The following is a 12,783-nucleotide window of genomic DNA, read 5'->3' on the forward strand; positions in this document are numbered from 1 at the left end:
TTAATATATCGGCAAGGATTATAGAACTGTTCTTTTTTTCATATATGTATAAATTTTTACAGGAAATAAGCTTGTATTTTTTACGCACAAGTGGATGCTAATTCGGTCTTTTGACAATATGCGCTATTCTTGTTTTTCTGTCATACGTGCCTATATATATTATTTTACATAAAAAATTAATATAAATACGAATACATATAAGATAAATATGGTAATGTAGTAATAATATAAAAGCAGTGTGATTCTATTGCATAATATATAGAGTAAGAACTAATTAAGTGGCTGCTACTTTGTAAAGACATATTTGCGCACTGTTTAAAAACGTCGAACTTGCACACGGTCGAATAAATGCGAATATTATTTATTTTGAAAAATAGCAACTTCTATATATGTAATAACAGTTTATTATTCTAACTTGGGCATAATGATGGAAAAGAAGTGGATAAAAGCGGGCTAGATCATTTGTATTGAGGGTATGATGGGATACTTTTCAGGCTTAAGGGTTTGGCTTTTTACGTTTAAATATTCTTTTATGTTCAAAATGATGGGGTATTTTATGTAAAATATTTTAATAGAGGCTTTAGGGCTTTAGGGTGTAGGATGTAGGATTTACGGTCTCGGATTTACGATGTACGTTCTAGAATGTAGGACCTATGGTCTCGGATTTACGATGTACCTTCTAGGATGTAGGATCTAGCATCTTGAATCTAAGTTGTACGATCTAGGATTTAGCATCTACGATCTAGGATCTAGGATGTATGGTCTCGAAGTTGATAATTTTAGGGTTTAGGCTTCAGGTATATACGTTTTCAATGATCATATTAAAAGATGTATATTTTCACAGTTTCCGGGTTTATGAGTTTTAGGATTTAGGGGTGTCTTTTTTGTTTCTTCATGGGACATCCTTCTTTAGTGCTACTCCTGCCTAGTCTTCTTGCCCTGTTGGTTGTTTTACCGCTTGAACATTCTACGCACTACTCTGACCTTGATTTTATTTTTCTTCCCTTTGTTCTTGTGCTCTTGCGCATTCTGCGCCTGCTTCTCTAGCGTCCTTGTTCTTCTGCAGCAATGAGCCTGTTGCGCTACTCTTCCGTTACCGCCACTGCGTCCGCGTACACAGGTTTATGTCCGAGCAAACGGGGCCGAGTGTAACAACGATTCGACGACGGATTGTCCGAGTGTAAGAAGGACGACGATTGTCTCTGCGAGCACACGCGGCCGGGTACACGGGATTGTCTCCGAGCACACGCGTCGACGACGTAGCCGAGTGTACCAAAGGAGGAGAGATTGTCTCTCCGAGCAAACGCGTCGACCAACGCGGCCGGGTAAAGCAGATTGTCCGAGTGCACGTATTCGACGAAGTAGCCGAGTAAAGCGGTTCGATTACGGCGTTCGAGTAAACGATTCGACGAAGTAGCCGCGGGAAGCAAGGCGACAACGACGGAAGAAGCGAATTGATGTTGTTGTTGTTACTGCGGTTTGGTTGTGTACGCACAGAGAGACAGTGTGTGTGCCAGGCGTTTAGTGCACACCGGTATAGAAAGGGGGGCGGGGGTGCTTTTCATGACGCGTTGTGCGTGTACGGTAGTGTAGTGTAGCATTTTTTCTATTTTTTCCTTAGCTTTGTCTTTTCTATCTTTTCTTTCTTCCTTATTTTCCTTCTTCCTTTTTCTCCGTGTTCGACAGAAATATTAAGTTAGGACATTGGTGTACGTTCTTTGTGGGTAGGGAGGCCACAGCAGGACCTTGTCGTATATGAACTACTCATTATGGAGTATATTTTCCCTGGTGGATGTAATTTTTCTATTTGGGAACATATGTATACAGATTTATTTTTTTTTTCTTTTTTAAGTGATATTATTATCTATTCACGAGTATACCTTTTTTTTCCTGTTTCATTCTGTTTTCTCTTTTTTTTCATCAATTTTGCATGCCAAACACGGGTGGCATATATTCTATCGAAGATAAGGCTATTGCATTTTTCTGGGACATATATGGCATTAATAATTTTCCAGTACCCTGTATGTGCACAACACATTGCAACCATATTTCTTCCGGCATTAATATTATTCAGCACCGGCCACATAGTTGGACTTTTTCGTGTAGTGTACACTCATGCACTCGTGCTCTTCTGCATGAGTCGTATGTGATGAAGAAGGAGGACGTATATAAATTACAATTTAAGGGTGGGTTGTATTTCATACAGATACCACATAACAGGAATTGTGCAGGACTGTGAGCCAGAAGGTATAGTTCAACGGAAGTAGCATCCATGAGTAATGATGCAGACTATGCGGCAGTATACTATTGTTATCAGAGTTCATGCAGTGTATAGAACTAAGGGTCGAACAACATGTCTACAGCAGAGTTCGCAGGTGCACTAGTAGCATATTTAACACGTAGGAACGCGTACCAGGGTGAACACTATGGGGTAAGTTAATGTACAGTAGGAAAGAGAGGAGAACACAGTTGTTCTTTGTGGAACGCGTATAGGGCGAACAGAAGAGTATTCCTATCCATAGAATATGCTTATGGATGGTTTTGCATGGTTCAGTCAGTATAATGTGTGGGCTGGAACTTGTAATATAGGTGAATCGTTTTATATATGAGATAGTGCAAATTCATTCCATTCAGCGTATATATAAGTGAGTGGACTCAGGAAAACATGTAAGAGTACAGTAAATGTATACATGTATATAGCCCGCGTTATTGATGTAAGGGGGCAAGGTGTACTGGGTGCGTGAGTAATGTCATGTAGGAGAGGTGGACATTTTTAAGTAGTACTGAGAGAAATGTCACGTGTTTGTATGAATATATGGATTAATTGGAATGTAGGATATGATATGGACAGACACCAGACAACTGTTCGAAGTGCTAAGGGCAAGATGGAAAAAAGAAGATAAATTAACTAAGGAAACGTGTGAGGCAATTTATCCTCGAAAAAGCGTGGGTATTACTACAATAAAAAGGATAGTTTGCCAGAGGGTCATGAAAGTTTTTCTATTTATGGATAGAATTGATTGGGTAGGGGAGAACTGGGCACAGAGTCGAATATTCAAAAATGAACAGGTGCTTGAGGATTATCTCAGGTGCATGTTGGGGAATGTGGCAATAGTGGAACACTTTGGCAAGCACTGCATGCACATTGAAATTGTGAAGGCTGTTTCTACTGCAATGAGCACGTTGAGAGAGGCGCTGCTACACGTCGATACTAGTAAAAAATGTGAACAAATTAATTATAATGACCTGAGAGTTGGGAGCAAGTTGGTTGGTTTAACCATGGCAAAGTGGATGGATGAATTGAGAACTGAAGGAGGCATTTCACCTGGAAAAGCTTCGGCCACAGGAGGAGTATGTCCGGGGTCGCCAGGACAACAAGGTACACGCAGGGCAGACTCAGGGCAAGGAAGTGTGACTGTTGCAGGAGTATTGAAACGTGAAGATCAGGACCAGGTGAAAACATTCATCAATAAGGGGAAGGAACTGATAGAACAGGACAGAAAGGCCTTACTGAACGAGGTGCTTGAGAAGGGTGGCGACATTAAGGCAATAGAAAAGATATTAGACAAAGTGAAGGACGGGAAGTGGCAACGGGACAACACAACAACGACGAACTCCCGTTCGAAAAGTCCACAAAACAACGGACACTCACCGGGGGAACAACAGGCGACATCATCATCAACAACATCACAAGCACCGGGCATGTCAGCCACCGGTAATACAGGTACTGCAGGTGGCCCGGCCAAACCCGCGGGCGCCTCAAAACCAGCAGTTACAGAAACGCCGGAAACCACACCATCCAAGGCATCGCCAGGTAAGGACCGATGGGCGAAAGCACGAATACGACACGAAACAATACGAATACACGGCACGCATGTGGACCGCACGAATATGCATGCCTCCACAAACGCAACGGCCACAACACGCACACGCGGGGGGGAACAGCACGACGCATCCCCTTCGTTGAGCCGCAGTGTGCGGCGACGACGGCAGCGACAGCGGCGATTGCAACAACAACATAAAACTTGTACTGCTACCATCTAGCCAAAGTTCACCGAGTTCGCCTGGACGCAGTCCATCGAGTCGACCCGACCGTACCACACCAAACCCTCCCGCCCCCTTCTTTCTGTACCACTTGTGTCCTGTTTTGTTATCATTTTGTCGTTGTACTTCCTTGCTTTATTTGCAGCGGCGACAGAGAAGAAGACAGAGCAGGAGTCCACGTCGAAAACTTCAGGGAAAGAAAAAGGAAGTGATGTGTCACAGGGGCCAAAGGGCACACAGGCACCATCATCCTCACCAACGCAGCCATCGTCGTCACCAGGGTCCCCAACAACAGTACTTCGGTCAGACGACACGACGCGTGAACCCCCCCGACCCGCAGTATCCGGCGGACCCGAGGCAGCACCATCATTACCACAGTCACCACCGGGCGCCGGAGACCCAGGCGCAGTATCAGGTCAAATACCAGGACCTGGACAACAACCCCCACCTCCACCACCACAACAGGAAGGATCAACGCCGGGGAACAATAGTAGAAAGGAGCCACCAGCATCCGCAGCCGGCACATCGGGACCTAAGGTGGACGAGGATGGAAACAAGCACAACCCACAGGTATACGCGCCGACACCAGGTGAGAAAGAGAGCAAAGTAGTTGAAAGCAAGACTGCTGAAACTCTACTTGGTACTGCAGTCATAACAACTGAGATCACCACCACAACCTATGATCCCACTGGTGCAGTGGGTATGGATACTATTACTAAGTTACTGGAGGAGCAAGAGAAGAAGGAGAAAAGTAAGGCACCTGAAACAGGAAAAGTATACACACATGTTGGAGACTGTGGGGGAAAACAGAAAAGAACAAAAAAAATAAAAAAACGGAACTAAACAGAAAAAAAGGGCAAAAAAAGAAAACATTTATATATTGCTGCAATGGGCACGCGGTGCACAAGATGCACGAGGGATGCACCGCAACCACGCGTTGCCCAATGCTCACGCAACCAACCAACGACGGACCGTGTGGTCCACCAAACAACCATGCACCGCCCAAAAGTTCAGTTTCGACACTTACTCTTCTTCCTCTGTCACTTAAATTCGTAGGTTCCCCTGACTCCCACGTCCCCAACAGTAATGCTCAGGAAGAAACAACACCATCATTATCACCAGGACCACATCTCCCGACACCGCAGACACCATCCCATGCACCCGGTGCCGCCGGTCCTGTCCATCCGGCCGGCGCTTCCGGTCCAGCAGGTGAAAAAGGCGGAAGCGGTGAAGCCGGTAACACCGTGCCCGCCGTCGCCGATGGCGGCAATGATGACCCCCCTCCTCTCAATCCACCCAAACCAAAACCCAACCCGAACCCAGATCAATCGGGTACAAGCGGCAGCGGCGGAGGCGCCGACCAGTCCTCAGGAGGTGGTGCAGATGGTGTTTCTGGTGGGGCAGGAAAAGGAGGTGCGGATGGCGGCGGACAAGGCGGTGGTAGTAGTGGTGGTGGTACTGGCCGTGGTGCAGGTGCTGCAGTTGGTGGAGCAGGTGGTTCCCCTCCTTCCAGTGGCCCTAGTTCAGACACCAATCAGCAAGATCAATCCATGCTCCCTCTTCCCTCGAAACCATTCCACCCCAAGGATCTCATCCCGTATAACCCCGCCATCATCCCAGCGGTTGTTTGTATTGGAATCATTGCGTTCTTCCTATGGAAGGTAAGTGCACACAACACGCAAGGTCACACACAGACGCACAGCGCACAAGCACGCACAAATATAACCGAGTGGAAAAAGGACAAAAACAAGTGTCCTTGCTCCGTTAATGTGCTCCCTTAAACGAAAGCCGGGAGGGGACTCTACATCAACATACTACGTGAAATATTCCCCAAAAAAAAAAAAAACAGCAACAGAATAAACCTACTAGGGACATATGTACATATATGCCGATACATGGTACATTTGAGCCAACGGATGTTGGGCTTGTGCGACACAATTTTAGATACTTGGGTACACTGGAGCGCCATGCAGATATGCAACACTAGCATAATATGCATATATTCTTGTACTTATGACAGTTTATTATTCAGGAAGAAAAAAAAAAAAAAAAAAAAAAAAAAATGGCCCTAAATCTTAAACCCCATTGAAACAATCTGGAAAAGAACAACAAACATGGTGTACAATGAATATTTATAAATGGCTTAAAATAACTCATTTCCTATAAAGCATAAATACATTTATTTAGATATATTTCATGTTCAATACAAAAAAACAACATTTATAGCGTAAGTTCTTGTGCTCGTACTAATACTCTAGGGTACATCTATTTTTTTTTTTTTTTATTTAACACACGGCATACATAAGGTCCCTCACTCATATACATTATATTCCGGCTCCTATAATAAAAAAACAAAAATCACCCAACACTATTTCTCCCCTTTCACTCACTTTTTTTCCGGCAACACTTTTAATTCTGTTTCGTTCTTTTATTATTTCTGATTTAAATTAACTACAAATTGCTAGTACAAGTGCCTGCTTCTTTTTTTTATTCCATAATAAACATTTCCATGTGAACAACAATAACAACACAAGGGAAAATAGGAACAAGCATATATTATTATTGACTTCCATTTAAGAATTTTAAACTCCCTCTTCTTCTTCAATTTTTCATTAATATTCTTAAAAAGTGAGTTTCTAAGTAGTTTGCTATATTTTTTATATATTTATATTTTTTTCAAAAAAAAAAAAAAAAAAAGGCCATGTTTACCTTCTTCTAATGTTGTAAAAGTAAGGCACCTTTTTTCAGAATTCTATTATGTATAAATGCAAAATACAAATTAGAAGTACTCAAAAAAGCCACGTCAAAAAAAAAAAAGAAAAAGAATGTACATATATAAATTATGCCTCATCATACTTTATAGTTTCCGTTTTGTAGAAACTATAAATGCCATATAAAAATGGTACATATATTTCCTTATTACACATCAGAAAGAGCACTATACTTAGAGCAAAAAAGCAAACAGGACACTACCGTTGTACATTTCCATTTTATATAAGTATCCACAGCAACATGGCACATTCGAACAACAAACAAACATCGACAAGCATCATTCCACAAGGGTCATCGCCATCCCGAAATGGCAAAACCGTTGACACATCCAGGAAAGGAAATGAAACACATGACAAAAAGGCGCATAGATCGCTTTTCTCCAAATCAGCTGCTATCCTGTTTGTAGTTGCTTGCATCTGCTTAACGGTAAGTCGACGCACAAAAGAAAGATACCATGATCACATACAGATGTAGCCTGGAATGTTTCGCGTTCGGCTACATATATGCCGCACACAACATACCCAATATTTATATGTATATTTATTGCTTTCCCCTTGTTACTTCCCCTTTGTTCCGTTGTCGTATTACCATTCCTTTATTAATACAACTCATCACTACCACTCCTCTGCGCTTCCCCTTTCTACAGCATCCAGGCGACTTCGACAGACACGAAGAGCCTTTGGCCAAATTACGCGTACGTAACAGAGTTGCCCGCAGTTTAGCAAAAATTAAAGCAATTCCATCAGAACATGAGCTTGTATTAGATCCGATGGCATTCGAACACTATGACGATACTCAACCAACCTATGAAGGAGCCTATGAAGGTGCCTACGACGATGTCGACGAACGTTATGCACAAGCCTATGCATCTCGTCCTAAACGAATATATTGTCGCGAACAATGGACGACACCAAAAAAACGATGTTATAGAGACGGAGAAGGAACTATTCTAAAAGAATGGAAAATGGTGGAGTACGAGATACCACAAGAAGTCCATTATGAAAGAAAGTGGAAAATAGAACATGATGCAACGGAAGAAGAAGTTGATAGCCGCGACACATTATCTGCCGATATGGCAGTCTCCGCGTCAGTTGAAAAGCCTAGCACATCCGTTTCGAAGGTTGGTGCACAAGCATCATTGCCACCGTCCCTACAGAATAATGTACAAAATAAAGGACAAAGTGCAAAAACGAAACAGGAGCCGCAAGGATCTTCGGGTACAGGTAAAACGGATGTGCAAACAGGACGAGGAGAGAAAATACAAATTTTGTCGAAAGTTGTATGTTGAGATGTTTCCCCCGAAAAAACGCCTCGTTCGGGAGATAGAATATTCATCGAATCATATTCCACACGCCTAATTTACAGGAACGACCGCAAGCACAAAGCATGGCAAGCAGAATAAGGCAGTTAACGTCAAACCCGGAAGAGACTTTAGTAGACGGAAATTGGCTGCATATATTCTATATAGGTACTGCAAGTTCTTCGTTGCTGCTATTTTGGTTTACTGTGCAATAATGGTTGGTGCTAGCTGTGCCGTTGCGTTTGCACTTCCAGCTCTAGGGGTTGGAAGTGCGTGTTTAACTGCGGCTGCAGCTACGAGCGGATCGTGCTGCAAAGCTGGGATTGCCATAGCCTCCACTGCAGGTGGCATGGGTATACTCAGTATGTGCTCACTTGGGCTATTCCGATGCTGCTACCGCAGGCGAAGGCAACAGTGCCGCAGAAAATGTCGACGCACACAATTGCATCTGAACACCATGACAAACCGGAGGTACTCCGGAAAAATCAGAGGTATCCGGAAAACCGAAAGCACCTAAGAAACCATAAGTTACTTTCGTTTTCTACTTCTGGTTGGCAAATTAAATGTTATGATTTTACATATGCATCAGGTCTACCTTCTTATGACTTTTTGCACTGTCTGTATGATATGGTTCATTCATAATTGTAACATATATTCCTGTGTTCTGTTTTAAACGATAATATTGTTTATATCTTCCTAATACAAATCGTTTGCGCGCATACTGCGCGGTTTGGTTATGTAATTCGTTGTGTATTGATATTATGCGGAGGGGAACGCGCTCTGAAGAGAATGTGCCCCTTCCGTATTCTACATATAAATACACATATATATACGCATATATATTCTAATATGTATAACTCATAATCTGCCACATCATACCTGTAACATGTATTATACTAAGATTATACTAGATACAGTGTGTAGTATGTACTTTTATAATGTGCAACAAGTTCTTTTCTTTTTTTGTTTTTTCTATTTCAAAAAATTTGCTCCCGGATTCTTATTTACTTCCGGCACTATATGTATTTACACAATAACACGGCCATTCACTGATGCAACATCAGCATCAGCTATTTCAACAGCGGTCACAGTAATACCTTCGCAAACGCATAATGAGTAGCATCTTGTGTAAAACCTACGGTCCTTACATATTGTTCAGGGAAGCAGATGAAGCACATATGTACATTATTCTATAATTATAAATGTGACCCCATGGCCGTCTTTCTGCGTACACGCAATTATATATATATATTTGCTTATATGTGTACATTTTTTCTCATATAATTTGAACTCCTTCTACGTGTGTAAGAGTAAATATAACATTTGTTCAATGGAACCGTCGAAGCATGAAATCTGCCAGCTATGACCCAGGGTAGTGGATGCTAAGTTCCACTCTGTGTGGACAGGTTGCCGCCTGGCGTAAGGAATAAGGTACACCACAAAGGGGCGTTAGAACTTCGTATCAGCAACAGAAATAATAGGAATGCGCGCCAACAGAATTACTCAGTGAACTTTATATTTCATCGTTAATTTTTTTGGCGCGCGTACTGAATACCCAATTTCATATTTCACAATGTACTAAAATGCATACTATATGAATATACGGATGCCTAAAATGATCAGCGAGGCACATACATGGTTGCAGACACATGTTAGACGTAGCGCCGCGTCATATTCATACGGGATGATTCCCAATTTCAGAAATGAACGCGTTAGAAGTATATGGTACAAATTGAATACACGAACATTTTGTTCTTTCAGAATAATTATTTTAAGCGCTGTAACATAATATAGAGGCACATATATTGTTCGCGCGGTTACGAAAACATATTGCGCGCGATGCTCGTAAATCTGTTTTTGTGTACGTTTCTCATGGTACATTGTATTCGTGACAGTACAAGCGCACGGCCTACCTGCACTGCGTAAATGCATCTGCACACATATTGTTAAGTTTTTCTCAGGGCTGCGGCAACAGTTTACCTTGGAAGTGCGCGTAATGTTGTCCAGGCATTCTTTGTTTTTACGTTATTTATATATTATTTTTTTTATTTCATTTGTACAAATATTTAGTTTGTTTTTCTTTTGTCGAACTTTAACTTGTTTTAGTGTTGCGTCAAACTCTGCTCTTATGATGTTTTCTTTTTTTTGTGTTTTTTTTTTTCTTCATTGGATGCAATGAATTACACGCAGGGTGTGTAAAACGAATGACTCTGGGAAGTACCTACAACTGTATGCCGGAAATCATAAAGGCACGATGATGGAATTAGAGTATGTGCATATGACTGCATTAAGTTTTAGGAGAATGGATTTCGCGATGGAATAGTATTATATGTGCTAAGGGAAGGATGAAAGGCTTTGCACAATGCAAACGAACAGTTTCCTTTATGGCTTCCCATGACCCTTAATTATTAGTCAATTCCCAGAGAAGGAGAAAAATGTAGTGTGCGGCACTCCCAAATATTGCCGTTTCCATGCCCGCCTCCGTCCCTTTTCATGCCCGAAGCAGGGTACAAAAGGCGCAAATTTTATGGATGAACGAAACAACAGCGGCGCGTGAACAATGTGTGTTGTAGGGCGAACCTAAAAACCAGCCGAAGGGAATTATTGCATTAGTTGCAGTAGTAGACTCCAAGGTCTATATTCGTGTTTACATATAATTCCAGTGTCCAATAGGGCGCGAGCGAGGAGCATCCCGCACGCAAAATTGCACAGCACAAGGAGAATGTTGATTGTTCCCATACTGTGTACCATAACACAGAAAAATCTGTGTATCCATACCATAACATGCAACACATTGAAGACACACACATATATATGTATATTGAAAGGCGTACTGCCACCGAATGACAAAGTATATATAGGTACCGCGCACTACAGTTAACAGACTGCCCGTAACATGTCCACGTGAACACAGTGAACACATGACCACAGATGGCCCCACACGTATACATATGTATGTGTATGCAAAGTACACAAGGTGAAGATATATCCTTACCTGTACCAATATCAGAACATAAAAACAGGACAGGCGGTTGCATAATCATTTCCAGCTCACTCCCGCATTGAGCCTCTTCCTGTGACGTTCTTTCTAGGACATATTCTGCGTGCACTTATTTTTTTGTTCTAAAAGAAATAATTAGACGTATTTTGTACGTTTGTACAAATCCACAATTTTTATTTCTTTCTTTTAAAGAATAATGAAATTATTTTTCATTCCTATGAAGAAATAAACATATGTGTATGTACCTACATTTTGGCGCACGCCTTCACTACACATTGCGTTCCTTTACCGAGGGGGTTATAGAATAATATACTCCCGTTCAGCTTTTTCAAGCGCTGACACTGCTGGCAAGGGCGTTAAACGCTAAACCCTAAACCTTAATGGATTGACATTTTGCTCAATTGATTGAATGAAAAGGAAAAATCATCATTACAACTTTTTTTGTTTTTATGAAACATTTATTTATTTATTATTTGTTTGTTACAAACGTTATTTTTACATTTATGAATATCCAAGTGTGAAATTAATCGGAATAGCTTTTCCGCATTTTATGGAATGTTTAAAGTGAGCATCTTTAAACGAAAAATTAATTTTGTCAAATTAATATCCTCAATGAATTAGACTGTTTGGTGCGCTACGAATGTATGCATAATGTATACGCATATGTGTATTTTTTCTTTTACTTTGTTTTTTTTTTTTATTTTATTTGTTAGACTTTTTCTGTGTTCATTTATAAAGCATTTCCCCATTTCGGTGAATATAATCGTGTTTGTTGCAAATACTTGACGGTAATTATATTTTTACATTTTTTTCAAATGATATTTTGACAACTAAATTGTACATAAATTGGAAACTCAAATATTAATCCCCTTTTGAGATATTTTTTGTCAATGTGCAAACTTATCCCAATTAGATCACTGAACTATCGTTAATTTATTTTCAATTTTTTTTGTTCTTTTTATTCCTCATTTTGTTGGAATTATTTAAAAGTGCCCCAACTTGTTAACATATATGTCAAAAGAATGAGGCAATGTGTCAACACCATCCTTTTTGTACACTTCGTAAATTTATACATGTCCCCAAATTATGGAACCACAGAGGGTAAAATTATTAATTTCCAGAATCCTCATTTAAGACATGGATGGGAGGGGGACAAATTTACTACCCAGGGCAATGGTGATGATGATGGGCATGATGACAGTGATGACGGTAAGGATGATGGGGAACATGGTCTACTACAAGGACCAGATGTGGAACAGCAGAATAGTCGAGAAGAATCAGCAGCACTACCACCCGTAACATTGCCATTATCCGGGACAACGCCGTCACCACGAGCAGATGCAGTAACACCTATACCGACAGTAGCATCAAATAATGAAATAGGAGAAGGACCAAAAGAATTACAAGGGGATAACGATAACAGCGTCTCACATGTCGGGGACATACACCAGGTCGCAGAGGACGACGCCGAGGAGAAGCGCAAGAAAGATGCCGAACAAGAGGCTGAAGCGTTAAACAAATGGGAAGCTGCCATGGATTCTGCAAGACAAAAAGCAGACGACGTCCTAAAGAAAACACGCATCCCAAATGTAGGAGACAAACACCAGGTCGTACAGAACGAGGAGGAGCGCAAGGAAGCTGAAGCGTTAAACAAATGGGAAGCTGC

At 41.4% G+C, this 12,783-nt stretch overlaps 3 protein-coding genes across 3 annotated transcripts in view; 2 read left to right on the forward strand and 1 right to left on the reverse strand.

Annotated features, from left to right (window-relative positions):
• Positions 1–453: 453 nt before the first annotated feature.
• AK88_05049 (uncharacterized protein) lies at positions 454–2,086 on the reverse strand (the record flags this gene model as incomplete). The annotated part of the gene is made up of 4 exons (XM_012482651.1): positions 454–578; positions 677–707; positions 1,584–1,671; positions 1,881–2,086. The coding sequence occupies 4 exons, from the start codon at positions 2,084–2,086 to the stop codon at positions 454–456; spliced, it is 450 nt and encodes a 149-aa protein (XP_012338074.1).
• Positions 2,087–2,838: 752 nt separating this feature from the next.
• Positions 2,839–8,568, forward strand: AK88_05050 (uncharacterized protein; the record flags this gene model as incomplete). The annotated part of the gene is made up of 6 exons (XM_012482652.1): positions 2,839–3,814; positions 4,190–4,795; positions 5,101–5,705; positions 7,463–8,039; positions 8,182–8,333; positions 8,461–8,568. The coding sequence occupies 6 exons, from the start codon at positions 2,839–2,841 to the stop codon at positions 8,566–8,568; spliced, it is 3,024 nt and encodes a 1,007-aa protein (XP_012338075.1).
• A 3,571-nt stretch (positions 8,569–12,139) lies between these two features.
• AK88_05051 (uncharacterized protein) overlaps positions 12,140–12,783 on the forward strand; it is a gene marked incomplete at both ends in the record, with an annotated part of 17,728 nt that continues 17,084 nt past the window's right edge. Inside the window, one exon of the mRNA XM_012482653.1 lies at positions 12,140–12,762. Coding sequence (XP_012338076.1) covers positions 12,140–12,762 — 623 coding nt within the window. The remainder of the gene's footprint in view (positions 12,763–12,783) is intronic.

This window comes from Plasmodium fragile (genome assembly GCF_000956335.1).
Source record: "Plasmodium fragile strain nilgiri unplaced genomic scaffold supercont1.90, whole genome shotgun sequence".
In the NCBI taxonomy this organism is placed as follows: domain Eukaryota; phylum Apicomplexa; class Aconoidasida; order Haemosporida; family Plasmodiidae; genus Plasmodium; species Plasmodium fragile.